The 27046-nt window shown below is 40.2% G+C and overlaps 1 protein-coding gene across 1 annotated transcript in view; it reads left to right on the top strand.

Moving 5' to 3' along the window:
* ttn.2 (titin, tandem duplicate 2) overlaps positions 1 to 27046 on the top strand; it is a 268706-nt gene that overhangs the window by 19515 nt on the left and 222145 nt on the right. The window contains exons 14-41 of the mRNA XM_060928918.1: positions 3741 to 3999; positions 4132 to 4177; positions 4266 to 4484; positions 4567 to 4709; positions 6034 to 6206; positions 6318 to 6548; positions 7471 to 7709; positions 7964 to 7984; positions 8310 to 8551; positions 8733 to 8897; positions 8978 to 9146; positions 9269 to 10965; positions 11066 to 11347; positions 11466 to 11732; positions 11848 to 12120; positions 13216 to 13479; positions 13616 to 13876; positions 15421 to 15681; positions 15774 to 16037; positions 16122 to 16382; positions 16458 to 16718; positions 18085 to 18345; positions 18428 to 18569; positions 18658 to 18826; positions 18943 to 19174; positions 21692 to 21976; positions 22097 to 22222; positions 22825 to 23013. Of these exons, the coding sequence (XP_060784901.1) occupies positions 3741 to 3999; positions 4132 to 4177; positions 4266 to 4484; positions 4567 to 4709; positions 6034 to 6206; positions 6318 to 6548; positions 7471 to 7709; positions 7964 to 7984; positions 8310 to 8551; positions 8733 to 8897; positions 8978 to 9146; positions 9269 to 10965; positions 11066 to 11347; positions 11466 to 11732; positions 11848 to 12120; positions 13216 to 13479; positions 13616 to 13876; positions 15421 to 15681; positions 15774 to 16037; positions 16122 to 16382; positions 16458 to 16718; positions 18085 to 18345; positions 18428 to 18569; positions 18658 to 18826; positions 18943 to 19174; positions 21692 to 21976; positions 22097 to 22222; positions 22825 to 23013 (7402 nt within the window). The remainder of the gene's footprint in view (positions 1 to 3740; positions 4000 to 4131; positions 4178 to 4265; positions 4485 to 4566; positions 4710 to 6033; positions 6207 to 6317; positions 6549 to 7470; positions 7710 to 7963; positions 7985 to 8309; positions 8552 to 8732; positions 8898 to 8977; positions 9147 to 9268; positions 10966 to 11065; positions 11348 to 11465; positions 11733 to 11847; positions 12121 to 13215; positions 13480 to 13615; positions 13877 to 15420; positions 15682 to 15773; positions 16038 to 16121; positions 16383 to 16457; positions 16719 to 18084; positions 18346 to 18427; positions 18570 to 18657; positions 18827 to 18942; positions 19175 to 21691; positions 21977 to 22096; positions 22223 to 22824; positions 23014 to 27046) is intronic.

Raw genomic sequence — 27046 nt, 5'->3', positions numbered from 1 at the left:
CACACTATTAACAACAAAAAAATGAAGGTCAGTGGCGGCACGATGGTGTAGTGGTTAGCGCTGTCGCCTCATAGCAAGAAGGTCCGGGTTCGAGCCCCGTGGCCAGCGAGGGCCTTTCTGTGCGGAGTTTGCATGTTCTCCCCGTGTCCACGTGGGTTTCCTCCGGGTGCTCCGGTTTCCCCCACAGTCCAAAGACATGCAGGTTAGGTTAACTGGTGACTCTAAATTGAGCGTAGGTGTGAATGTGAGTGTGAATGGTTGTCTGTGTCTATGTGTCAGCCCTGTGATGACCTGGCGACTTGTCCAGGGTGAACCCCGCCTTTCGCCCGTAGTCAGCTGGGATAGGCTCCAGCTTGCCTGCGACCCTGTAGAACAGGATAAAGCGGCTACAGATAATGAGATGAGATGGAGATGAAATGAGATGAAGGTCAGTTCAAGAAAGTTGCAAGATAATAAATTCAGTACTAGTCAAAAGTTTGGACACACATTTGAATTCAATGTGTTTTAATTAATTTGTTTTATTAGCTTCACCAGATAACAATGTAAGGCAGGGTAACCGCAACAGCCTTGGTCGGCCAATTACTGTGGGTCTGTAATATAACTAAGAAAATTATAAAATCAATAGCAACAGGTTAAAGGCAGTGTAAGTATTGCACAACGTGAAGTATTGCACTTGAAGCAAATAGTCTTAAAGGTTCTATGGTTTTCAGGGTCATAGATAGCTTGCAATAATCTAAAATAGTAATGTAACATAACAGCTTTGAATGAGCTCAAGTTTACCATAGTAAGGTTCAGTTCATCAGACAGAGTGTTCCAGATTCTCATCTCATCTCATTATCTGTAGCCGCTTTATCCTGTTCTACATGGTCACAGGCGAGCTGGATCCTATCCCAGCTGACTACGGGTGAAAGGTGGGGTTCACCCTGGACAAGTCGCCAGGTCATCACAGGGCTGACACAGACACAGACAACCATTCACACTCACATTCACACCTACGCTCAATTTAGAGTCACCAGTTAACCTAACCTGCATGTCTTTGGACTGTGGGGGAAACCGGAGCACCCGGAGGAAACCCACGCGGACACGGGGAGAACATGCAAACTCCGCACAGAAAGGCCCTCGCCGGCCATGGGGCTCGAACCCAGACCTTCTTGCTGTGAGGTGACAGCACTAGCCACTACACCACCGTGCCACCCCTGTTCCAGATTCTAATGGTTCTTAAAGTAAACAAACATTGGTAGGTAGAGGACTTACACTTAGGTGTTACATACTTAATGACATTTGAGTTACTGGTAGACCTGGTTTGTCAAGCAGGACAGTAAATGTGAGGAATGGAAGACAGATTTACCGTTACCAGGCCATTAACTACTTTAAAGAAAGAAAAAAAAAACATATCTAAAAACTTGTACCAGTATCAAATTGGTAATAAATTAAGTAACTGTAACCTAGAAGAGTAGCTGATATTGCATTGAAACCGCAGGTTAAGAATATATTTGGTTACGTGCCTTTGCATCCTTTCTAGTTGAGTAATAAGCTCTATGGTCTGTGGAGACCAAATCTGACTTGCATAACTGAATGAAATCGCACCAAAGCATAATTAAAAGACACTTCATGTCTTAAAGTAATGATGAATGTTGTTTCTCTTTACTTAGTTGTTCAGTTCTTGACATAATACTGTATGGATTACTACGGTCATAGTCTTGAATAGGGCTATTTACTATTTGATCTCAAACGCATTAAGAAGGTAAGAAACTTGCGCACCAATTACCTTTTGACGAGACACAGCTGTTAATTGCAAAGTATTCCAGGTGACTCCCTCATGAAGCTGGTTAAGATAAAGCCAATAGTGTGCAAAGTGTCATCAAGGGGAACGCTGGATACTTTGAAGAATTTAAAATATCAAACATACAGTGTCCTGCAAAAGTATTCATCCCCCTTGGTGTTTGTCCTGTTTTGTCGCATTACAAGCTGGAATTAAAATGGATTTTTGGAGGGTTAGCACCATTTCATTTACACCACATGCCGACCACTTTAAAGGGGAAAATTGTTTTTTTATTGTGACAAGCAATAAGATGAATAAACAGAAATCTGGAGTGTGCATAAGTATTCACCCCCCAAAGTCAATACTTTAAAGAGCCACCTTTTGCTACAATTATAGCTGCAAGTCTCTTGGGGTATGTCTCTATTAGCTTAGCACATCTAGCCACTGGGATTTTTGCCCATTCCTCAAGGCAAAACTGCTCCAACTCCTTCAAGTTAGATGGGTTGTGTTGGTGTACAGCAATCTTCAAGTTATGCTACAGATTCTCAATTGGATTGCGGTCCGGGCTTTGATTAGGCCATTCCAAGACATTTAAATGTTTCCCTTTAAACCACTCCAGTGTAACTTTAGCAGTATGTTTAGGGTCATTGTCCTGCTGGAACGTGAACCTTCGTCCCAGTCTCAAACCTCTGGCTGACTCAATCAGGTTTTCCTCCAGAATTGCCCTGTATTTAGTGCCATCCATCTTTCCTTCAGTCCTGACCAGCTTTCCTGTCCCTGCAGATAAAAAACATCCTCACAGCATGATGCTGCCACCACCATGCTTCACTGTAGGAATGGTGTTCTCAGGGTGTTGGGTTTGTGCCACACATGGCGTTTCCCATAATGGCCAAAAAGATCAATTTTAGTCTCATCTGACCAGAGAATCTTCTTCCATGTGTTTGGGGAGTCTGCCACATGCTGTTGGGCAAACTCCAAATGGGTTTTCTTAAGCAATGGCTTTTTTCTGGCCACTCTTCCATAAAGCCCCACCCACTCTGTGGAGTTTATGGCTTAAAGTGGTCCTATGTACAGATACTCCCATCTCCACTGTGGATCTTCGCAGCTCCTTCAGTGTTCTCTTTGGTGTCTTTGTTGCATCTCTGATTAATGCCCTCCTTGCCCAATCTGTGAGTTTTGGTGGGCGGGGCCTTCTCTTGTCAGGCTTGTAGTGGTGCCATATTCTTTCCATTTTGCTATAATGGATTTAATGGAGCTCTGTGGGATATTCAAAGTTTGGGATATTTTTTATAACCCAACCCTGATCTATACTTCTCCACAACTTTGTCTCTGACCTGTTTGGAGGCTCCTTGGTTCTCATGTTGCTTGCTTTGTCGTGTTGCAGAGTCAGGGTCCTTCCAGAACAGGTTGATTTATACAGACATCATGTGACAGATCATGTGACACTTTGATTGCACACAGGTGGATCTTAATCAACTAATTACGTTACTTATGAAATGAATTGGTTGGAACAGCTCTTATTTAGGGGTTTCATATGAAAGGGGGTGAATACTTATGCACACTCCAGATTTCTGTTTTTTAATCTTAATTGTTTGTGTCACAATAAAACAACAATTTTCACCTTTAAAGTGGTCGGCGTGTTGTGTAAATCAAATGGTGCTAACCCCCCCCCCATAAAAAAAAAATCTGTTTTAATTCCAGCTTGTAATGCGACAAAACAGGACAAACAACAAGGGGGATGAATACTTTTTCAAGACATTGTAGTGTACACAACTCCTTTCAAGCACAAGTATGTAATAAATTGCACAAAATCAAAAACAGGATATTCAGGATTGAATCGTACTTTCATTTTGATTCCATATTTCCTCCTGGTGGAAAAATAAGTATATCTATTGGCAGCATCTACTTATTCATGCATGTTGGTTTTAATCTTCAGGAGAACTGGTTAAGCAGATGTTCTTTGTGTTCTGTTATTCAGGGCTTGAAGAACCTGACTGTTACCGAGGGAGAGTCTGTGACTCTGGAGTGCCAGATCTCAGGCCAGCCCACACCAAGCATTATATGGTTCCGAGAGGACTACAGGATTGAAAGCTCCATTGACTTCCAGATCACATATGAGAGAGGATATGCCCGCCTAGTGATCCGTGAGGCCTTTGCTGAGGATAGTGGACGTTTCACTTGTACTGCTACAAACGAGGCTGGAACTATCAGCACCTCCTGCTACCTGCTTGTTAAAGGTTTCTGTCATTATTTTTTCAATATAACTGTAGGAATTTGTTATTGTCTTAATCATTGTAATCTAGCTAGACAATCCAAATTAAATGTCGTGCTTTGAGATCAAAAACACTCACTACAATTTTCGATATCAGTGTCCGAAGAGATCGAGACCCGAGCAGAGATTACCATGGAGAAACAGTAAGTAACAAAATCCTAATCCATTTTGTATAATGATTAACATAAACACTTCATATACATTTAAAACCGATGATGCCAATTATTTTAGGGCTGTTATTGTGACTAAAGAAGTGGCTACTGCTGAAGTCAGAGCGGTCTCTGAGACTGTCGAAGCTGGAGCAGCTGCAGCGCCATTCTTTGTGACGAAGCCAGTTACACAGAAACTTGTGGAAGGTGGAAGTGTTGTGTTTGTTTGCCAGATTGGAGGCAGCCCCAGGCCTCACATCTACTGGAAGAAGAATGGTGTCCTGCTCACATCAGGATACAGGTATTTGCAAGTCACAACAGCTAAAACTGTCAGTTTATATCAAGTAGAAATGCAAATTTATAACTATCTTCCTAATCTTTAGATATCGCATAAGCTACAATAAGGGCACAGGAGAATGCAAATTGGAAATCTCCATGACATTTGCTGATGATGCTGGAGAGTATACCGTCTCTGCCAAGAACCAGCATGGAGAGGCATCTGCCTCAACAAGACTGCTTGAGGAAGGTCAGTGATTGGCAAAAATTAATTATGTAAGATATAAAACACAATCAGGGAGTGCCGTTATAGGAAAATAATCAATGATGGGTTGGTGTGATGCACTGATTATTTTTCAATAACTGCACATTCCACAGTGCTCTTATACCACAACACTGTATTAGAATGAATCCACATTCAATTATTCATAAACCTTGCACTCTACTATCTGAGCCATGCTGTTATAGAACTTTCTGACCAATCAGATTTGAGTATTCACCAGCGCTGTGGTATAAATCATAAATGGCCCATTCTATAATCACAGGTACATTTCAATTGTTGAAAGAAAACAAAAATAATTGGAATGTTTTTTTTTTCCATTAAACTTTTTTCACTGTCATAGAACACACTTCAAATTTAACATTACAAGTATTTTCAAACATTTAACCTGTCAGACTTTAAGTATTTATTTAAAAAATAAAATAAAATAAAATGTTAAACTGGGCAATCGATGAACAGAATTGACGATAACAGTTTGTTTCCCACCATTTTGAGTCTTAACTCCACATGCTAACCTCAAACTAGCTACCACATGGCATGTATAGAAACAGAATTTTATGGATTTTAATCACATTATTGTTTTAAAAAAATGAGTGAAAGATTCACTCCAATATCACAGTACCAGAGTTGAGGAATAATTAATCTACTGTTGGTGTAAAATCCTCAACATTTTGTACAAATTAATGAGAGAAGAAACGGAACATACCTCACTGTTCTTCTGAAGTTTCCCGCCAGAGGAAGTGACATCACTCGGTGCAGGTGTCATGCGTATTATTAAAAGTCTTTGTGGTTTTATAACAGAGTTAACAGAGTTGACAAGAACATTGGGACGGATATAAAATATATTTTTTTTATGACTGAAATTTCACATAATACAGAAAATAGACTTTCGATGCAATTGATTTGATAACAGTGAATAGAATCAGCCCCCCAAAAACAGATAGTTAGACTGAATCACTTCCTGTTTATTGGAGTTGAATGGATGAATCAGGAGTCGAAGACAGACGATAATGTGGGGGAGGGGTGGGAGTCATTTAGTTAATGTTTTATGGATAAATTGGGTCTAAAATGTACATCAAGCATCGCTGTTGGTGAAAGTTTGTCATAATTTGCATTATTGTTCAAAACTGATTCAATAAAAATTTTTGTTGAAAATAACAAAAGGTTTATCTCAGAGACGCGAAACGTACCCCGAATTCTAGAATGACCCAAATAATTATGTGTTTAATATTGTAACCACAGAAACCTTTGAAAACAGATGAATAAATTCTTACATAAACATGCCATTTTACAGAGGAATATGAAGCTTATATGAAAACACTGGATGTGACATACAAAACAGAAGTGACCACGACAGTGATTCAGGAGCCCAAGGTGGCGGATGTGGCCCCTACAGTCATAAGTGAATATGAAATGCAGAAAAGAATGGCTCAACAAGCACATATGATGACATTCATAACAGAGAGGGTAAAGATGATTTAAAATAATAATAATAATAATAATAATAATAATAATAATAATAATAATGCATGGTTTTAACAGCACCAACAAAAACTAATTAGTCTGTTTTATTATCAGGAATTCCAAATCTCTGTTATTGAGCAGAGAATCATTCAAGAGATTGAGGTCAGGATCCTAAAGATTACATATCGTGAACTGGTGATTGAGGATGGAGAAGAAATGCTGCTGAGTGCAGCTGAGCATGAAGCAATAGGTTCCTCTTTCAGCACACCTATCAAAAGCTACAGAATCATGGAGGGAATGGGCGTGACATTCCACTGCAAAATGGAAGGAAATCCCTTGCCAAAGGTACTTAATAATAATAATAATAATAATAATAATAATAATACTTGGCACTAATTAACAGTTATTCCACAAAATCGAGTCGTACATGAGCTGATGGGCGAGGAGATGCGTAGCACCGAGTTGTCTATAAGCCGTGTGCCACGAGATTGAGTGGAATAACTGTTTTATTCTGTCCACATTCAATGGATTTTGAGAAAGAGAGCATTTTTATTTTTATCTTTTGCAAATTCGATAAATAAAAACTTTCTACAAAACGTCCGACAAAATCATTTCCGCTTAGGTGGACTTCTTAAAAACCTATTGATGGTGGCACGAATTGACTTTAGTGTTTTTTTTTTTTTGGTTGGTTGGTTTTGTAGAAAGTGCCTTATTGCTGTCGTGCCGAGGTATAGAACAGCTTTAGACATTTATTTAATTCTTCCTTGGACATTTCAGTTCTGTCATTTTCAAACTTCTTTGAGTTTTTGAACCAGTCTAAAAAAATTCAACACATTTGAATGCTTAAAAATGAAGAATGTAAACAAACTGGCAAAATGACAGGAGCAATTTGTGAAAAATGTGATAATAATAATTCTTGAAAAATAATTAAAAAAATATTTATTCCATTTTTTTTGCTTTTTTATTTTTTGGGTTTTGTTTTTGAGTAGAGTTTTTATTCCATCCTCGGTTGGTTCAGCAACACGCTCTGATATTTTGTTTTTCTCTACTCATGGTATATGAGCTGATATCCTAGTAGTAGAGTAGCTAATCAGAGCACACAATTGCTCATATCCAGTGACTGTGGAGAGAATAATAACAATTACGCAATCAGTCAAGCTCAGATATTCTAGCTTGCTTTCATTCTTTGCCAACCATAATAGCTTTGTATGTGTAAGATATCACCTTAAAGATTCTCAACAATGACATCCTCAATCCCCTCCAATAGATTGCATGGTACAAAGATGGCAAGCGCATCAAGCATGGAGGCCGTTATCAGATGGAGGTTCTTCAGGACGGTAGGGCCACTCTGCGTCTTCCTGTGGTGCTGCCAGAAGATGAAGGAGTCTACACAGCATTAGCTAGTAACATGAAGGGTAATGCTGTCAGCTCCGGAAAACTCTATGTGGAGTCCACAGCTGCTGCTCAGCCTTTTTATCCTCAGACAGAAGCAATGAAGAGAGTACAGTAAGTTTTTCTTCTTGTAATCATGGAATTGATGACATAATCACACAGTTGATGATCATATATCACAGGCTTATATTAATGTTCTCCTTATAATATCTTACCATTTCTATAGTAGCATCAATTTCACTAGGATTGATATGGCAGATGTTCCAGATAGTCTAATCCAAATAGCGAACAGTTTAAACTAGCTGTTTAGGAAGAAAGAAAGAAAAACAGGGTATTGATATGGTCAAGTTTTCCACAAGGAGTGGAAGGAGTCTCCAGTGTCAGTCTTTGCACAATAAGTCATACCAAGAAATTTCATGGACATTTCCAAAATAAATAAATAAATAAATGTAACTATAAATAGATAAAATATGAATAAAAACATTGGGACCTGCTCTTCTAGGAGAATGTACTGTATATCAACTTTATGGTAACGGTAACTCTATTTCACTTATGGCTACATCAGACTACCCGTTTGTTAATTATTCTCCGATAACTGAAAGCACCATTATGTTTTATTCCTGACTTATAATGTCTGCCATATGGTGAATTTAAATTAAATAAATAATATAATATAATATGCATTCATCTGACTTTTGTTCATTCATATTGCAGGTCTGAATCCCCCATGTCTGCACGCTCCATTAGCTTCTCCCCCGGACGTTCCCCTGCACGTTCTGTTAGCCGTTCTCCTGCTCGCAGACTGGATGAGACAGATGAGACCCAGCTGGAAAGGCTTTACAAACCTGTGTTTGTCATGAAACCATCATCCTTCAGGTGTGCCGAAGGACAGACTGCAAGATTTGATTTGAAAGTTGTTGGAAGGCCCATGCCTGACACTTTCTGGTTCCATAACGGTAAGTAAAGTGAAACATTTGTATATGGTTTTCCTGAAAAACGAGTCGGCCAGTCAGGAACATGCCAACATGGGAAACCGAATACATACTTTCAAATTTGTCATTATGAGGAGCAGGGACATTATACAAGACAAATACAAGAATGCGGACCTGATATGCTTCATTGATGCTTTTAATAAAGGGCAACAAGTAGTAAATGACTACACTCACAAGATTGTGGTGAAGGAGGATGGAACACAGTCCATGATTGTGGTGCCTGCGATGCCTCATGACTCTGGAGAATGGACAGTTGTTGCACAGAATAGAGCTGGAAAAACTACTGTTTCTATGACTCTAACCGTTGAAGGTAATTTTACACCTTTTCTCCCCATGCTAGCCTATACTACCAAATCATTACGCAGACTCATATCTATCTGTATTTTATAGCTAAGGAAAACTTAATTAGACCACAGTTCATCGAAAAGCTGAAGAATGTCAGTGTCAAAGAAGGAACCTTGGTTGAGTTGGCTGTCAAAGCCATTGGAAACCCACTCCCTGACATTGTCTGGCTGAAAAACAGTGACATCGTCTCTCCTCATAAGTACCCAAACATTAAGTGAGTATGCTGCATTAAAATGTGATGATGAAAAATTATTCGGTATAGTTTATTATTATCTTTACAGTTTAACAAAGAATACTTACAAATATAGAGATGCTGAAATGTTATAATTTTTTCAGAATCGAGGGAACCAAGGGAGAAGCACATTTCAAAATCCCCCAAACTACTGGTGCTGATAGTGCATGGTACACAGCTACTGCGATTAATAAAGCTGGACGGGATACCACACGCTGCCGTGTCAACATTGAGGTGGAGGTTGCTGAACCTGAACCAGAAAGAAGACTCATTATTCCTAAGGGAACTTACAAAGCTAAGGAAATTGCTGCACCAGAGTTGGAGCCACTGCATCTCCGCTATGGTCAGGAACAATGGGAGGAGGGTGACCTTTATGACAAGGAGAAGCAACAGAAGCCACACTTCAAAAAGAAACTGACCTCAGTAAGACTCAAGCGTTTTGGTCCTGTACATTTTGAATGCAGACTGACCCCTATTGGTGATCCCACAATGATTGTTGAGTGGCTACATGATGGAAAGCCCCTGGAAGCTGCTAACAGGTTACGCATGATTAATGAATTTGGCTATTGCAGTCTGGATTACGAGGCTGCGTATTCCAGAGACAGTGGTGTCATCACTTGCAGAGCTACCAACAAATTTGGTGTTGACCAGACCTCAGCCACCCTGATTGTGAAAGATGAGAAGAGCCTTGTTGAGGAAAGTCAGTTGCCTGAGGGTAGAAGGGGACCGAGATTAGATGAATTAGAGCGCATTGCTCATGAGGGAGCTCCTGCTGGAGTTACTGTGGAGGAAATCACTGAAAAAACCAAGCCTGAGATTGTCCTGCTTCCAGAGCCCATTAGAGTACTGGAGGGGGAAACTGCTAAATTCCGTTGTAGAGTAACTGGATACCCAACCCCAAAAGTCAACTGGTACCTGAATGGACAGCTTATTCGCAAGAGCAAAAGATTCAGACTACTGTATGATGGCATTCACTACCTTGAGATTGTGGACTGCAAGTCTTATGATTCAGGAGATGTCAAAGTCTTGGCAGAGAACCCTGAGGGCACTGCAGAAAACATTGTGAAGCTAGAGATCAAACAGAAGGAGGATTTCAGGACAATCCTGCGGCGTGCTCCTGAGATTAAAGCTCCAGAAGTTCCTGGCCCTGAGCATGGCAGGGTATCTTTTGATGTTGTTAAGGTGGATAAACCTGCTGAGCCCTCACAAGCCAAAGAGGTTATCAAGCTAAGGAGGGCTGAGAGAGTTGTTCATGAGAGGTCTCCAGAAGAGACAGAGGAATTAAGAAGCAAATTCAAACGCAGAACTGAAGAAGGCTACTATGAGGCCATTTCCTCAGTGGAGTTTAAATCTCGCAAGAAGGACGAGTCCTATGAAGAGATGCTGAAGAAGAGAAAGGAGGAGCTTCTGCACTGGACAAAGGAGATACCTGAATCTGAGAAGAAGAAATTAGAAGAGGAACGCAAACTTACCATACCTACCATCAAGCCTGAGAAAATAGCTCTTTCCCCCAGCATGGAGGCACCAAAGATCTTTGAACGTATTCAGAGCCAGACCGTCACCCTGGGTGAAGAAGTACGCTTCCGTTGCAGAGTTGTTGGCAAACCAGATCCAGAATGCCAGTGGTTCAAGAATGGAATCTTGCTCGAAAAATCGGACCGAATTTATTGGTACTGGCCTGAGGACCATGTCTGTGAACTGGTTGTTAGAGATGTCTCAGCTGAAGACTCAGCTAGCATTATGGTCAAAGCCATTAACATTGCAGGAGAGACTTCAAGCCATGCCTTCTTGCTCGTGCAAGGTATGGATCATGATTGAGATTTCTGCACTATACTCTGGTATATTGAATCTTTATTTGCAAAATAAAATAAAAATAATTGATTACTTTCATTGTTCTTTAGCCAAGCAAGTTGTAACCTTCACACAGCAAATTGAGGATTTATATGCCAAAGAAAAGGACAACTTGATGACCTTTGAATGTGAAACAAACGAGCCTTTTATCAAGGTGAAATGGTTGAAGAACAATGCAGAGATTTTCTCTGGGGACAAATACAGGATGCACTCTGACAGAAAAGTACATTTCCTATCCGTCCTGATGATCGAGATGGACGATGATGCTGAATACACTTGTGCACTTATTGAGGATGACCACATCAGAACATCAGGCAGACTTCATGTCGAAGGTTTGCATAATGACTATGTATTTGTTCCACTTTATTTGTTACGTGTAATGATATGTGGAATGCAGCACATGTTGAACAGAAAAACTATTTGTTCACTTAACTATCGTGTATTGTGTAGGTGCACCACTTGAAATTGTGAAGGAGTTGGAGAGTGTTGAAGTACCAGAGTCATATTCAGGGGAGTTTGAGTGTGAATTGTCTCGTGAAGACGCTGAAGGCATCTGGTACTTCGAGAACAAAGCGATCACCCCAGGCACGAAGTACGTTATGTCCTCTCGCCGTGGAAGACACAGCTTGTGTGTCAAGGATGTGAAGAAAGAGGACCAAGGCAAATACTCTTTCAAAGTGGGTGATCTAAAGACAAGTGCTACCCTGAAGATGAAATGTAAGTTCATGTTTATGATATACCTTATCATTTTATCTGTCCATACTTTGCATGCCTGATATCTCGGAGAAATGTGATACGTCATGGTCTTATTTCGTATCTCTTCATCCGACAGTGCGCCCAATTACACTGATGCAAGGCCTTTCTGACTTAACCGTCTGTGAGGGTGATATTGCTCAGCTGGAGGTGCGATTCTCTCAGGAGAATGTGGAGGGAACTTGGAAGAAGAATGATCAACCCATCTCTGCTACTGATAGGATTCACATTGTTATTGACAAACTGGTACACAAGCTCCTCATTGAAAACGCAACCAAAGATGATGCTGGAACATACTCCTTCAATGTTCCTGCTCATTTCATTTCCACGACAGGAAAACTAACTGTTCAAAGTGAGGTTCTACCAGTACATTTTTTCATTTTTCTTGTGTCAAATTGAATTTTACACTGCAAAAAATATCTTAGCAAGTGAAAATATCTTGAAAATAGTTGAAATAGTCTAACATTTCCTATTACAAGAATATAAGACACCAATTCTGAGATTATTAAACTTAGTTCTAGATTGCAACCAACTTATTCTAAGATGTCTCATCAAGTAAAAATATCTGTCCATGCAGCAAGATAATTTCACTCGTATTAAGTAATTTTCTCCTCAAATTCAGTTTTCAATTTTTTGCAGTGTATCATCTTCACTGGGTGCTTCTCATTTAAAAAAAAAAACAAAATACGTCCCCTCATTTCCTTTCCTTGTTTCCTTTCCTCACTCCTTAGCTCCTCATCTCATTATCTGTAGCCGCTTTATCCTGTTCTACAGGGTCGCAGGCGAGCTGGAGCCTATCCCAGCTGACTACGGGCGAACGGCGGGGTACACCCTGGACAAGTCGCCAGGTCATCACAGGGCTGACACATAGACACAGACAACCATTCACACTCACATTCACACCTACGCTCAATTTAGAGTCACCAGTTAACCTAACCTGCATGTCTTTGGACTGTGGGGGAAACCGGAGCACCCGGAGGAAACCCACGCGGACACGGGGAGAACATGCAAACTCCGCACAGAAAGGCCCTCGCCGGCCACGGGGCTCGAACCCAGGACCTTCTTGCTGTGAGGCGACAGCGCTAACCACTACACCACCGTGCCACCCTCCTTAGCTCCTTTCTGAGGAAAAGAAACAAGGACAGGAGGGGTGGAGAACAAACATATTTGTAAAATGAGAATCTCATTCACTCCAGCGTTACGTTAAAGCAGCTACAGTGAATGCCTTTAGAGAAATGAAGCACTGAAGCATCACTTTAAAGTGACCTTCATTTGCTGATGATATTTCTCAGCTGTATTAACTGTTGAACATATCAGCTGATACAGAAGTACTGAATGACGCATGATTTAGCAATCACTGTGGCATCAGTGAGACTTTGAGAAGCACCCATCTTGTAGGTTTCAGTTTCCAGCTTCCTTAATGCTTTATCTCCTTTATCAATTTCAGCAATTAGCATTTTAACACCTCTAAAGGATGTTAGCACAATTGAAGGCACAAAGGCTGTGCTAGAAGCCAAAATTTCAGCTGCTGACGTGAGCTCAGTGAAATGGTACCATAATGACAAGCTACTGACTGCTAGCGACAGAGTCCAGGTCGTGGCTAAGGGTTCCAAACAACGACTAGTACTGAACAGGGCACATGCTTCTGATGAAGGACAGTATAAGCTGGTTGTTGGCCGAGTTGATACATCATGCAAGCTAACAGTTGAGAGTAAGCCGTTTTTTATTATTATTATTATTATTATTATTATATGAGGGAAATGCAAGAGACAACCTTGATTATGATTATAATGCCACCAGTATATAATTGGTGTTGTGGATTTAACTCTGCTTTTTGCTTCCTTCAGAGATCAGTATCATAAAGCACATGGAGGACTGTGTGTGCACTGAGACCCAGAATGTCACATTTGAGGTTGAGCTGTCTCACACTGGCATCGATGCTCTCTGGACCTTTAAGGGTCAGCCTCTGAAGACTGGTCCCAAGTACAAGATTGAGTCTAAGGGCACAAAGTATCGTCTCATTGTTCTCAGTGCCATGAAGGATGAAGAGGGCACTTACATGTTCGCAGCTGGTGAAAAGACTTCAAGCGCCAAACTTACAGTATCAGGTGCAACATTGTTATAATTCAGTTCAATCTGACCAACATTTATTTCCTCTGAAACTCAGAAATTTGTACAACCCCAAGTCCAAAAATCTTGGGACGCTGTGTAAACTGTAAATCAAAACAGAATGTGATAATTTGCAAATCATGGAAATCCAATATTTCATTGAAAGTATTACAAAGACAACATATCAAATGTTGAAACTGAGAAATTTTATTGTTTTTTGAAAATATAAGCTCATTTTGAATTTGATCTCAGCAACCCATTTCAAAAAAGTTGGGACAGGGGCGTGTTTACCACTGTGTTGCATCACCTCTACTTTTAACAACACTCTGTAAACGTTTGGGAACTGAGGAGACCAACTGCTGTAGTTTTGAAAGAGAAATATTGTCCCATTCTTACCTGATATACAATTTCAGTTGCTCAACAGTTCGGGGTTTCATTTGTCATATTTTGTGCTTCATAATGCACCAAATGTTTTAAATGGGAGACAGGTCTGGACTGCAGCAGGCCAGTTTAGCACCCAGACTCTTTTACTACAGAGCCATGCAGCTGTAATATGTGCAGAAAGCGGTTTGGCGTTGTCTTGCTGAAAGAAGGAAGGCCTTCCCTGAAAAAGATTTTGTCTGGATGGCAGCATGTTGCTCTGAAACGTGTTTATATCATTCAGCATTAATGATGCCTTCCCAGATGTACAAGCTACCCATGTCATGTGCACTAACGCCCCCTCATACCATCACAGATGCTGAATGCTTTTGAGCTGTGCACTGATAACAAGCCAGATGGTCCCTCTCCCCTTTAGCCTGGAGGACGTGGTGTCCATGATTTCTAAAAAGAATTTCTACTTTTGATTCGTCAGACCTCGGGACAGTTTTCCACTTCGCCTCAGTCCATCATAAAAGAGCTCGGGCCCAGAGAAGGGGGCGGGGTTTCTGGATATTGTTTATATCTGGTTTTAACTTGCGTTTGTGGATGCAGTAATGAACTGTTTTCACAGACGATGGTTTTCTGAAGTGTTCCTGAGCCCATACAGTGATTTCCACTACAGACACGTGTCTGCTTTTAATGCAGTGTCTCCTGAGGGCCTGAAGATCACAGGCATCCAATGTCAGTTTTCAGCCTTGTCTCTCGCATACAGAGATTTCTCCAGATTCTCTGAATCTTTTAATGATATTATGGACCATAGATGATGTGATCCCCAAATTCTTTGCAGTTTTACATTGAGGGACATTATTCTTAAATTGTTGCACTGTTTGCCCACACAGTCTTTCACAGAGCGGTGAACCCCTCCGCTTTTCTGAAACGAGTTGCTGACCTCAAATTCAAGATGAGAATATATTTTTCAAAAAAACAATAAAATTTCTCAGTTTCAACATTTGATATGTCATCTTTGTACTATTTTCAATGAAATATTGGGTTTCCATGATTATGCAAATTATCACATTCTGTTTTTATTTACAGTTTACACAAAATCCCAACTTTTTTGGAAACGGAGTTGTACCGTATATTGGTTTAGTCAACAAATTAATGCTTTATTTCTCTCCACTAGGTGGTGCTATAAACAAACCACTGCAGGATGTAACTGTCGCAGAGTCCCAGTCAGCGGTGTTAGAGTGTGAAGTTGCCAGTGAATCTGCTGAGGGAAAGTGGCTTAAGGATGGACATCCTGTTAACTTCACTGATAATGTCAGGAGCGAACAGGTTGGTGCTGCAAGACGCCTTGTCATTGACATCTCAAGACCGCAGGATATTGGAGAGTACACATACCAGGTGGCAAGCTCTAAGACATCAGCCAACCTGAGAGTTGAAGGTATATTCATTTTATTTTATGAAGTACCAACTTGCGTCATGTTTATATTTTAAACACATCAGCATACTTATTACATTTCTATGTAATAACAGCTGTAAAGGTCAAGAAGACACTGAAGAACCAAACTGTCATTGAGACACAAGAGGCCGTGTTCAGTATTGAACTCACTCATTTGGACGTGAAAGGGGCCCAGTGGATCAAGAACGGAGTAGAAATCCTTCCCAGTGATAAATATGAAATCACAATAGACGGCATGATTCACACCCTGAAGATTAAAAATTGTAACACCCAGGATGAATCTGTTTATGGATTCAAACTTGGAAAACTCACTGCCAATGCAAGACTCAATGTTGAGAGTACGTTTAAAAATAAATTTTCCTTCATTATGTTTACTATGGATAAGAACCTGCCTTTAGGATCACTGTCTAATTATTTTTCAGCAATTAAAATTGTGAAGAAGCCAAAGGATGTGACTTCACTGCTCAATTCCACTGCTTCCTTCGAGTTAAGCCTGTCTCATGATAATGTCCCTGTTAAATGGATGTTCAAGAACCAAGAGCTTCAGCCAAGTGCAAATATCCAAATCCTTTCAGAGAGGAAAGCTCACAAGCTGGTCATTTCTAATGTTGAAGAAAACATGGAGGGAGAGTACACAGCTGTAGCAGGACGTGTGCAGTGCAGTGCATCTTTACATGTTGAGAGTAAGTATACTAGCTGCGTTTGTGTTTAATGCATTTGGTTTAATTGCGTGGCTGATTTGGTGCTCTTTTTTTCAGCGTTGAGGGTCACAAAGCCCATGAAGAATATTGAGATTCCTGAGACCCAGGTGGCCACATTTGAATGTGAAGTTTCACATTTTAATGTCCCGTCCATGTGGCTGAAAAATGGAGTTGAGATTGAAATGAGTGAGAAGTTCAGAATAGTAGTGCAGGGCAAGCTGCACCAACTGAAGATCATGAACACCAGCAGAGATGATACTGCAGAGTACACGTTTATCTGTGGCAATGACAGTGTCTCAGCCACTCTGACTGTTAACCGTAAGTTTTCCCACATCTCCAAGCTTTTTTTTTTTACTCTTATACCGTATTAAACACAGCTTAAGGCCCTGGTCCCATACCGCCAATCACTATAACTCTACCTATAACTCCAACTCTGACTCTCCCTCTGCCTGTGTTTAGTTCCAGTCTGGAGCAGAAACACCACAACTATAATCCCCACTATAATATCACTCGGTCCTGACACTCAGGGAAATAAATGCATGCAACTTCGGAAGTGTCATGGAAGTTTTTTCCAAGCAGTAGCGCATTATTCCGGGTCATACTGTACAGCTTGGACTTCAAAACAACCCATGTACACACTCCGGTGGTTGATGTAATACCGATAGATCACGGATTACAGAAATATAATAAAAAAGGAGACAAAATACAGAGTGGTTATGGATTTTAATACGGATGCATTGTGGATGCTAATAATTGACGGCTTGGTCACAGACGTTTCAGTCTATTACAGATTGGTTGCAGATTTCATATGGATGATGCATCACAGATAAAAACTAACAAGTCTAAAACAGTTATATGTTTGGACTGCTGAAGTGCATAATTAAAATATCTTCCCTGCATTTATATGTTTACTTTATTAATTTACTATTGATATTTCACAGAAAATCACATATCCGTGAATAAAAGATCCGTGGTTCGTATTATATTTTTTATTTTCCGTGAATCCATATTCCGTGACTTCATGATATAACAAGGATGTACAAAGATGCCTGGGGAAAAACAGCACATGCTCAGACAATGTCAGATGTTTTATTGGATCAAGTCCAGGCCTGGAAAAATCACTCCAGAAGCAATCTCACTGATATGGATAAACCCAGGCCTGGGCTATAGGTGTCGTTATCACATAAACTGCAGGGGACTGATTTATTTATAGTTACTGTTATAGTTGTAGCTATAGTTACAGTTATTGTAGGACCAGGCCTTAATACTAAATACTAATCGAGGTGATGTCACAATGGTGTAGAGGTTTTCAGTTCAATCCTGAGCTCAGGTCAGGAGTTTTGTATCTTCTCCCTGTTTATGTGTAGATTTCCTCCAGGTTATTGTTTTTTTTCCCCCAACATCCTAAAACCCTATTAGGTGCATTAGCTACTTTAAATTGCCCCTAAGTGCCTAGCATGGACTAGCATCCCATCCAGGGTATATTTCCACCTCGGACTCACCCTGACCGGGATAAAGTGGGAAGATGAATGAATGGGCGCATGCTTCATAACTCGCATCATATTAGAAATAGTTATAAGATGAACGAGGAATTGTTCCAGGAAGAATCAAGGGAAAATCAAGAACCCATGGAATGTAGAAGTATAATAAACATTATGATTTCTGTTCTTGTTTCCTTTTAAAGCTATACTAATCACCTCCATGCTCAAAGACCTCAACGCTCAAGAGAAGGACACCATTACATTTGAAGTGACTGTTAATTATGAAGGCATCACCTACAAATGGCTGAAGAACGGTGTTGAGATTAAATCCACTGACAGATGCCAGACACGTTCGAGACAGCTCACTCACTCTCTCACCATCCGCAACGTGCACTTTGGGGATAGTGCAGAGTACAAGTTTGTGGCAGGATCTGCTCAAACATCAGCAAAGCTGTTTGTTGAGGGTGAGCTCTTACTTCATCTTTACAGTGATTTCCATGTACACTGTACGCACCTAACTGGGTGATCTTTTTTTCTGTTCTCTAGCTCGTGTCATTGAGTTTACAAAACACATCAAAGATATCAAGGTGACTGAGAAGAAAAAGGCCATCTTTGAATGTGAGCTCTCTGAGCCCAATGTTCAAGTCACATGGATGAAAAATGGGCAGGAACTTGAGATAACTGAAAGGTGCTGTTGTAATAACTTTTACTCATAGCTATTCCTGTTTATTTAATTGATCTAATGTTCTGATTCAATTTTGTCCTAATCCCTACAGGTTCAAGGTTTCCACAGACAAGTACATTCAGCGCTTAATGATACAGACTGTCCGCATGTCTGATGCTGGTGAATACTCTGTGGTTGCTGGCTCAAGCATGTCCAAGGCTCACCTCACAGTCGAGGGCAAAGATGTCCGCATTAGTGAACCTGTTGAGAAAGAAATAACAGTAATTATTCATATTCACTTTACTCATAGTTTATGACAGGAATTGTGACATTGCCAAAAAAACATGGTCACGGTCAGAACTTTTAGCTCGCTATGTATTTCTTTTTTTTTTTCCAGGTGCTTGAGAGGCAGAGAGCTACACTGGAATTTGAAGTTAATGAGGATGACATTGAAGGACGCTGGCTCAGAAATGGTGTTGAAATTCAACTCACACTTGATAAGCGTTTTAACTATGTCACCATTAGAAAAATTCATCGCTTGACGATCAGTGAAACCTGGAGGAGTGACGCTGGGGAATACACTTTCATTGCTGGGAAGAACAGGAGTGTGGTGACGCTACATGTCAACAGTAAGTGCTGTTTCTGGGTTCCAACATTTTATGCCATGTGGATTATTTAATTGTTTAACTGTATATATGTAGTACCCTACCCTGAAATAAATAAATAAATAAATAAATAAATAAAGCAAACATGATGATCAGATATTGATAGGGATAAGGAAACCATTTTAAAAAATAATTGTAGTTTCCCATCTCTAAATTAAAAACAAATTAAATAACTACTCCATTCAAACAATTTAAAGCTGTACTGCCTTTCAGATTTTTCAAGTGTAGGTCATAAAAAGAATTTTCCCCGACACCCAATTATTTTTGTTTAGTGACCGAAAGCTACTGAATTCGAATCACAGACTTCCAATTTTATTAGTTTTTTTAAATAGAACAATTAATGACTTTAGGGCCACGTGGCTCGAAATTCTTCGCTATTTTTTCCTGCTTCACCATGACCCAATACAAGATATTACGTCATGCATCACGTGGTGGGCTTTCCCCGTTCACGCAAGGCATTGTGGGATACAAATCTGAAACAGGAGAGAAAAATGGAGGACGTGAGTGTGCGAATGAAACGTGAAAGACCGACTACAGTAACGGAAAGAAAGTGAGAAGAAAAGACGTTATGTTCTATACGAAGGAAAGGAAACGCAGGACCAAACTAATAAATATCGGCAGTGAGCGAGCACCTCGGTGTGATCAGCTGTTCGTTTAGCGACAGAATGATGGAACTGTCAGTGCATGCTCAAAGGGAAACCTGTAGATGGCAGTAATGCAACACTGTGGATGCCAGCTGCTGTAAAACCCAAAAGAAGAAGGTAAACCTGCGCATGCGCACACGGACTTCCTCTGTCTGCCTGACTGCGCCAAGCGAGCGATTTCATGCACATTATTTGCTTTAATCCCCTCAAATTAAATAACTTCCCAGCCACAGAATGGCCTGATATTTTTAATATCACAGAAATAAACATATATCACAATGACCACATTTCAAAGGGAACTAAATTTCACTGATTTTATGAAATCGAAAGGCCGTACAGCTTTAAGGTTTTGTTTGCAACCCAACTGCATATGCTGTCTTTTATGAAGTTTAGCATTTACTTTACAGTGGGTTAATTGTTGAATTTAATTAAATTAATAAATTTATTTTCATAAATTTATTGATTGGGTCAGTACTTCATAGAACCACTCCTGCATAGCATCGAGGGTATGTCTCTATCAGCTTGAGGTCTGAGTTTTGATTAGGTCATTCTGACACCTTCAGGATCTTGGTTTTGCACCACACCAGTTAAGCTTTGGCTGTAGGCTACGAATTTCTGGAATAATGAAGAACCTCAGAATTCTTAAGCATAACCTCAAACAATCAGAAACTTGGACACAATCTAGTGGTCCAACAGAACAATGACCCCAAACACACATCAAACCTGGTTGTGGAGGATAAAGCAAGCTAACATTAAGCTTAAAACATGTCCTGATTTCAGCCCTATTGAAACTATGTGGACTGTGCTTAAAAGTTGGGTCTGTGCCAGGCAACACACAAATTTAATATGTCTACCAATTCTGCCAAGAAGAATAGTCAAATATCCAATCAGAATTCTGCCAGAAGCTTGTTGACAGTGACCAAAAGCAACTGGTCAATGGGAAACTTGCTAAGGGACATTTGACCAAATATTAGATGTTTTGTATATACATTTTTTTTACCCTGTATGTATAATTTTCACCCTGCGATGATTTCAGGAAACCCAAAATAAACTACAATCTAAGCACCAAATTCTTAGGGTTTTTTTTTTTTGTTTGCTTTTCTATTAAAGATGTACACTACCGTTCAAAAGTTTGGGGTCACTTTGAAATGTCCTTATTTTTGAAAGAAAAGCACTGTTCTTTTCAATGAAGATGACTTTAAACTAATCAGAAATCCACTCTATACATTGCTAATGTGGTAAATGACTATTCTAGCTGCAAATGTCTGGTTTTTGGTGCAATATCTCCATAGGTGTATAGAGGCCCATTTCCAGCAACTCTCACTCCAGTGTTCTAATGGTACAATGTGTTTGCTCATTGCCTCAGAAGGCTAATGGATGATTAGAAAACCCTTGTACAATCATGTTAGCACAGCTGAAAACAGTTGAGCTCTTTAGAGAAGCTATAAAACTGACCTTCCTTTGAGCAGATTGAGTTTCTGGAGCATCACATTTGTGGGGTCGATTAAATGCTCAAAATGGCCAGAAAAATGTCTTGACTATATTTTCTATTCATTTTACAACTTATGGTGGGAAATAAAAGTGTGACTTTTCATGGAAAACACAAAATTGTCTGGGTGACCCCAAACTTTTGAACGGTAGTGTATGTTAGACAGCCATTCTTCCCCAAAAATTCAAAGAAATCATTGAAAGCCCAGGATTGACATGCCATTTGTCCATGATGACATTCATGTCCGTGTATGTAAACTTCTGACCGCAACTGTAAATAAGAGTGTGATTATATTTTACACTATGTGAGTTTGCTCCTTCTTATTAAACTTTATTCTCTTGCTCTCAGTTCCTGAGCCTCCTCAGATCATCAGGCATATGGAGCCTTTGTCTGTTGAGGCTGGTAAACCTGCACGCTTCTCTGTGGAAGTGACTGGCATCCCTCAGCCCCAGGTCTCCTGGTATAAGAACTCTCAGGTATTATCTGCTGGATTCAAGTGCAAGTTCCTCAAAGAGGCAAATGAATACACTTTGCTGCTAATTGAGGTTTTCCCAGAGGATGCAGCTCAGTACAACTGTGAAGCGAAAAATGACTATGGGCAGGCCACCAGCTCCGCTTCGCTGAACGTAGAAGGTAAGTATTGAAATAAGTTTGGCTTAAACTTCTCTCAAAAAAAAAAAAGCCCTCAAGTGGTTCTTTTATTCTGTTATTCTAATATCTATAATATTAATGCATTTCCATGTTCTCACATAGTTCCAGAGGTTGTTTCACCTGACACTGGTGCACCTTTATCTCCACCTGTGATTATATCTCCAATACAACACACCTCTGCCAGTGAAGGAGGATCTGCCAGATTTCAGTGCCGGGTGTCTGGAGAAGGTAACCATGTATAACATGCCAACAGACTGTCCAACTACATGTACCTTGGCTTATGTGGACACAAAAGATAATGTCAGTTGGATTGTGCTGATGTTCCCTTTACATTACATTAATGGCATTTAGCAGACACTCTTATCCAGAGTGACGTACAACATACCCAGCACAACCTGGGGAGCAGTTGGGGGTTAGATGCCTTGCTCAAGGGCACTTCAGCCATTTCTGCTGGTCCAGGGAATCAAACCAGCAAGCTTTTGGTCCCAAAGCTTCTTCTCTAACCATTAAGCCATGGCCTGAAGTTCACAGAAGCAGCCTTGGGCCCAAAGGGTCGCCGGTTCAATTCCTGGGACTGGCAGGAAAAAGGTGAGGGGAGTTGAGTGAACAAACAGCACGTTCCCTTCCCTTGAGCAAGGCGCCTAACCCCCAACTGTTCCCTGGGTGCTGTAGCATAGCTGTCCACTGCTCTAGGTATGTGTGTGTGCTCATTACTCACTTGTGTGTGCATGTGTGTGTTCACTGCTTCAGATGGGTTAAATGCAGAGGAGGAATTTCTCTGTGCTTGAGTGTACTTGTGATAAATAAAGTCGTCTTCTTCTTTCTCATAGACCTGACGATCACCTGGTTCTGCAAAGACAAAGAGATCAAACAGTCAAACTTCTTCAGAATGTCTCAGTTTGATGACAGCTGTCAGCTAGAGATCGCCAGAGTTTTCCCCGAGGATGAGGGAGAGTACACCTGCGTTGCTCGCAATTCTGCTGGAATGGTTTCTTGCTCCGCAGTACTTAAACTGGAGGGTGAGTTTAACACTCTCTTCTTAATAGCATCTTTGTTTGATTGCAGTCAAGCATCTGCTACTGAATGCAATGGGAATTCTAAGTAACAACTATTTGCATTTGCAAACGTTACTGGTACATTGGTTGACGTTATTTAGTTCTGGTCATTTAGCTATAGCACACATGTTGGATCTGTACTGGACACATTTCTCAAGACCTGAGAAATCTTAATTTTGTAAAAATGTTTGGTGTGTATGATGGCTGAAGACAAATCAATGCCTCCTCACAGGGAAAACACAAATCATTGACATAACATCTCAGGAATCTCAATGGCATGCATCGTCCAGTCTCTCTACAAGCATTAAGAGTGTAAAGAAGGAACCAGTTGGTCAGAAGCCCATTTTTATTCAACCTCTTGTAAGCTGCACTGTGCCTCATGGGGAAGTGGCCAGATTTTATGCTCATGTCTTTGGCATCCCAAAACCAGAGATAAGTTGGTTTCATGGCCAGGAACCTGTAAAGTCAAGCAAAAATGTTGTCTTTCATTTTGATGAAATGACAAGCACTGCTACATTAATCATAGTTGATGCTTTCTCTGAGCATGCTGGACAGTACACTTGCAAAGCAACCAGTTCCGCTGGAGAGGCTGTTTGTACAGCAACCCTTACAGTGTCCACAGAAGGTAATACACATAAGATTAGATTGTTATCCTCAAATAACGCACCATGATTAACTGCAAGTGCACATTTTTCCTCAACTGAAGCCTGTCACTGGTTGTGTATACCGAGACGTTTCAGTCACTCTTACTAACTGCACAAAATTAAACTTTTTAAACAAGGTAAAGCTTGTGGTTGTCATTAGTAAAGGCTACTTCGCAAACTGATGTTTGTAAGGTGTGATCCACTCTTCTTATTTCATACTGTAGTTCCATCAGTTAGCATTACTATAGCATTACTGTCTGCCTAACATATTCCTTTGTATTGCTCAGATGAAACCCTTAAGGATCATGCTAAAGAGGGTATATCAAGGTCTGAAAAATCTCTTACAAAAACAACCAGCCTTCAAATACAAAGGTTTGATGAATTAAAACCTACTTCACAAGAAGGGCCTGTGGATATCCAGCAAGATCAGGTTCTGCCAGGCGATATTTGGAATTTTGCTAAAACCATACCTGAGAGCTCTTCAGTGACACCAAAATCTATTATTAGCAATGTTGAGATCCAACAACTGTCCAGTCCATCTGAAAAGCCACATGAGAGAATGTCACAAGATTCAGAAGACCATGAAGATCAAAAACTATTACGTCATTTCCTTATCTCTGAAACCCCACCTGAGAAATCTTCTTTGATGTGGTCAGAAGAAAAAGGTGTTGAACAAACACATTTTGGGAGGTCAAAGAAGACGACTGCTGCTAAAGTTCATCAAGAGTTCACCGTGCCAACCACCCCTACTCATAGTCATGTTACAGACATGTCTTTATCAAGAGGCCAACGTTTATCTGTCGATCCAAACCAAAACCTGTTGCAAAATTGTCTTATTTATAAAAAACAGTGTGAGACATCTTCATTTTCAAAAGCTGATGTAAAAGGTGGTAATGTTACAGAATCATCAGACTCTTTTCGAAAGTCAAGTAAGAGCATTATCACTGAGAGTCATGAAGAAGCCCCTTTATCTGATCCCACTACAGTTATTAAGACTTCAGATATATATTTAAATCAGTCACAGATTTTACTTGACCAAGCACAAGCACAGAAACCTACCACGTTTTCTACAAAGGTATTTACATCTGCTGCAGAAGGTACTGAGAAGCCTAAGCCACGTTTGGAAGTATCTGGCGTTAGCATTTCCACAACCGATATAGAGAGGATATCATTACCAAAAAGTACAGATGTCCCTGAGTTAACAGGAATCATCAAACCTCAGTTGGCCAAAGCTGAACTTGAAGCAGAGGGTGAAGACACTACCAAAAGTTCAAATAAATCTTTTATGAAGCCATTCACCCTTAAAGGGAAGGGTGAGTTTCATAAGGAAACCTTAGAGAACCGTTTTACAAAAAAGACTGGTCCAAAAACACTAAGCTTTGATGACAAACACATGCCACAGGAAGATTCACTGGAGGCTGAACAAGATCAAGAACTATCAAGTGGCACGTTGCCATTTGAATTCACATCTGAGAGAGTGACAAAAGCAATTGTAAGAGGTGTTAATATTCAACAAAAAACAATATCTTCCAGAAAGCCAAGTGAGAATATTACTGACACTCTTCAAATAACCTTACCTGACCCTACTGTATATACTAAGGTCAAAGAACCACTCTTAACAAAAGACCAACCTCAAGGTCTGGAGGTCCAGGAAGATCAAAAGCTGCCAAGTGATTCTTTAACCTTTGAAACACCACTTGTGAAATCTTCCATTGTAAGACGTGTTGAAATTCAGAAACCACTGACTCACAGGTCAAGTAAGAACATTGGCACTCATGAAGATGTCAGTTTACCAAATGTCACTGCTCTTACTCATGCTACAGGCATGCCTTCAGCACAGGACCAAACACAACTGGTTGTGGAGGATAAAGAAGATCAGAGCCTGCAGCAGGATGTTCTTATTGCAGATGCAAAAGGCAACAAAGCTCAAAGCATTATGATTGGCTCTCATGATGAAGTCCCTTTATTTGATCCAAGCACTACGAAACTTCCTGCATTCTCTGCAGAAAATATTGCAATTATGCCAGTTTTGGACAAAACTGCCAGAAGCATCTGTACAAGCTCTAAAAAGGTGGTATCCTTACCAACAAGTCCTGATGTCCTTGTACAAAGAGAAGATACCAAATGCCAAATGACAGAAGTTCAAATAGAAGCAGGGGATATGGAAAGTGTCAAAATCTTGTCAGAAACCTCTATTTTGAAGCCACATCCTTCTGAAAGAAGTGGTGTATTTTTAAAGGAAAGTTCAGATAATGTGGGTGCAAAGACCAGTCTGCAAACTCAAGGCTTTAGTGACCATAAACACATTTTACAAGAATATCCACTGGAAGGCCGATTAAGTAATGCCACCCTTTTTGAATTCACACCTGAGAGAACTTCACTGACTAGTGATGAACTTCAGCAGCAATCAATTGTTTCTGATAAGCCAAGTGTCAGATTTACTCGTTCTTCTGAAATCACATTACCTGACTTGCATACTACTGAAACAAATATACTCTTACCAAGAGACCAACCACAAGGTTTGGAGGCTCAGCAAGATAAAAAGCCTCCAAGTGAGCCGATTATTTTTCAGACACCACTTGAGAAATCTGTGATAAGGCCAACATCAGTTGTAAGAGGTGTTGATCTTAAGCTACCACTGACTGTTTCTAGCATATCAAGTGAAAATATTGCTATTGAGGCTCATGAAGACATTAGTTTATCAAATCTTCCTGCTCCGACTCGTGTCCCAGTTATACCTTCAGGAAGAGAACAAACACATTTGCTTACAGAGGAAGAACAAGATGAAAATAATCAGCATGGTAGTTTTATTTCAGATGTAAATGTTGGTCAGGTTCCGGATCTGCCAACACCTTTAGGAAAGTCAAGTAAGAATATTATTTCTTCTCGTGAAGAATTATCTTCATCACATCCCAGTATGGTTACTAAGAGCAAAGATGTATTTTTATCAAGAAACCTAAACCAAGAACAAGCACAGACTCTTGACTTGAGCTTCTCTACAAGCTCTATAGACAGAGTATCCTTACTAGAAAGAAGTACTGATGTCCCTGTGAAAAGAGAAAGTATCACATCTCCAGTGGAAGGAGCTCAGGTAAATGTCGAGGATGTGGACACTATTAAATCTTCTTTGAAAGAAATCAGCCTTGAAAGAACAGGTGTAGTTTCTGAGAGCCCAGAATTTACAAAAAAACCCAGTCTACAAACTCGTAAGTTTGATGACCATAAACACAGAGGGCATGACTACCCACAAAAGGTTGAACAAAATCAGCAACAGTCAAGCAATGTTCCTGTTCTTGAACTCACAGATGAGATACCTTTAGGCACATGGTCAAAATCAGTGGTAATAGGCGTTG

This window comes from Neoarius graeffei, chromosome 9 (assembly GCF_027579695.1).
Source record: "Neoarius graeffei isolate fNeoGra1 chromosome 9, fNeoGra1.pri, whole genome shotgun sequence".
NCBI lineage: Eukaryota > Metazoa > Chordata > Actinopteri > Siluriformes > Ariidae > Neoarius > Neoarius graeffei.
This window is presented reverse-complemented; position numbering and strand designations above follow the sequence as displayed.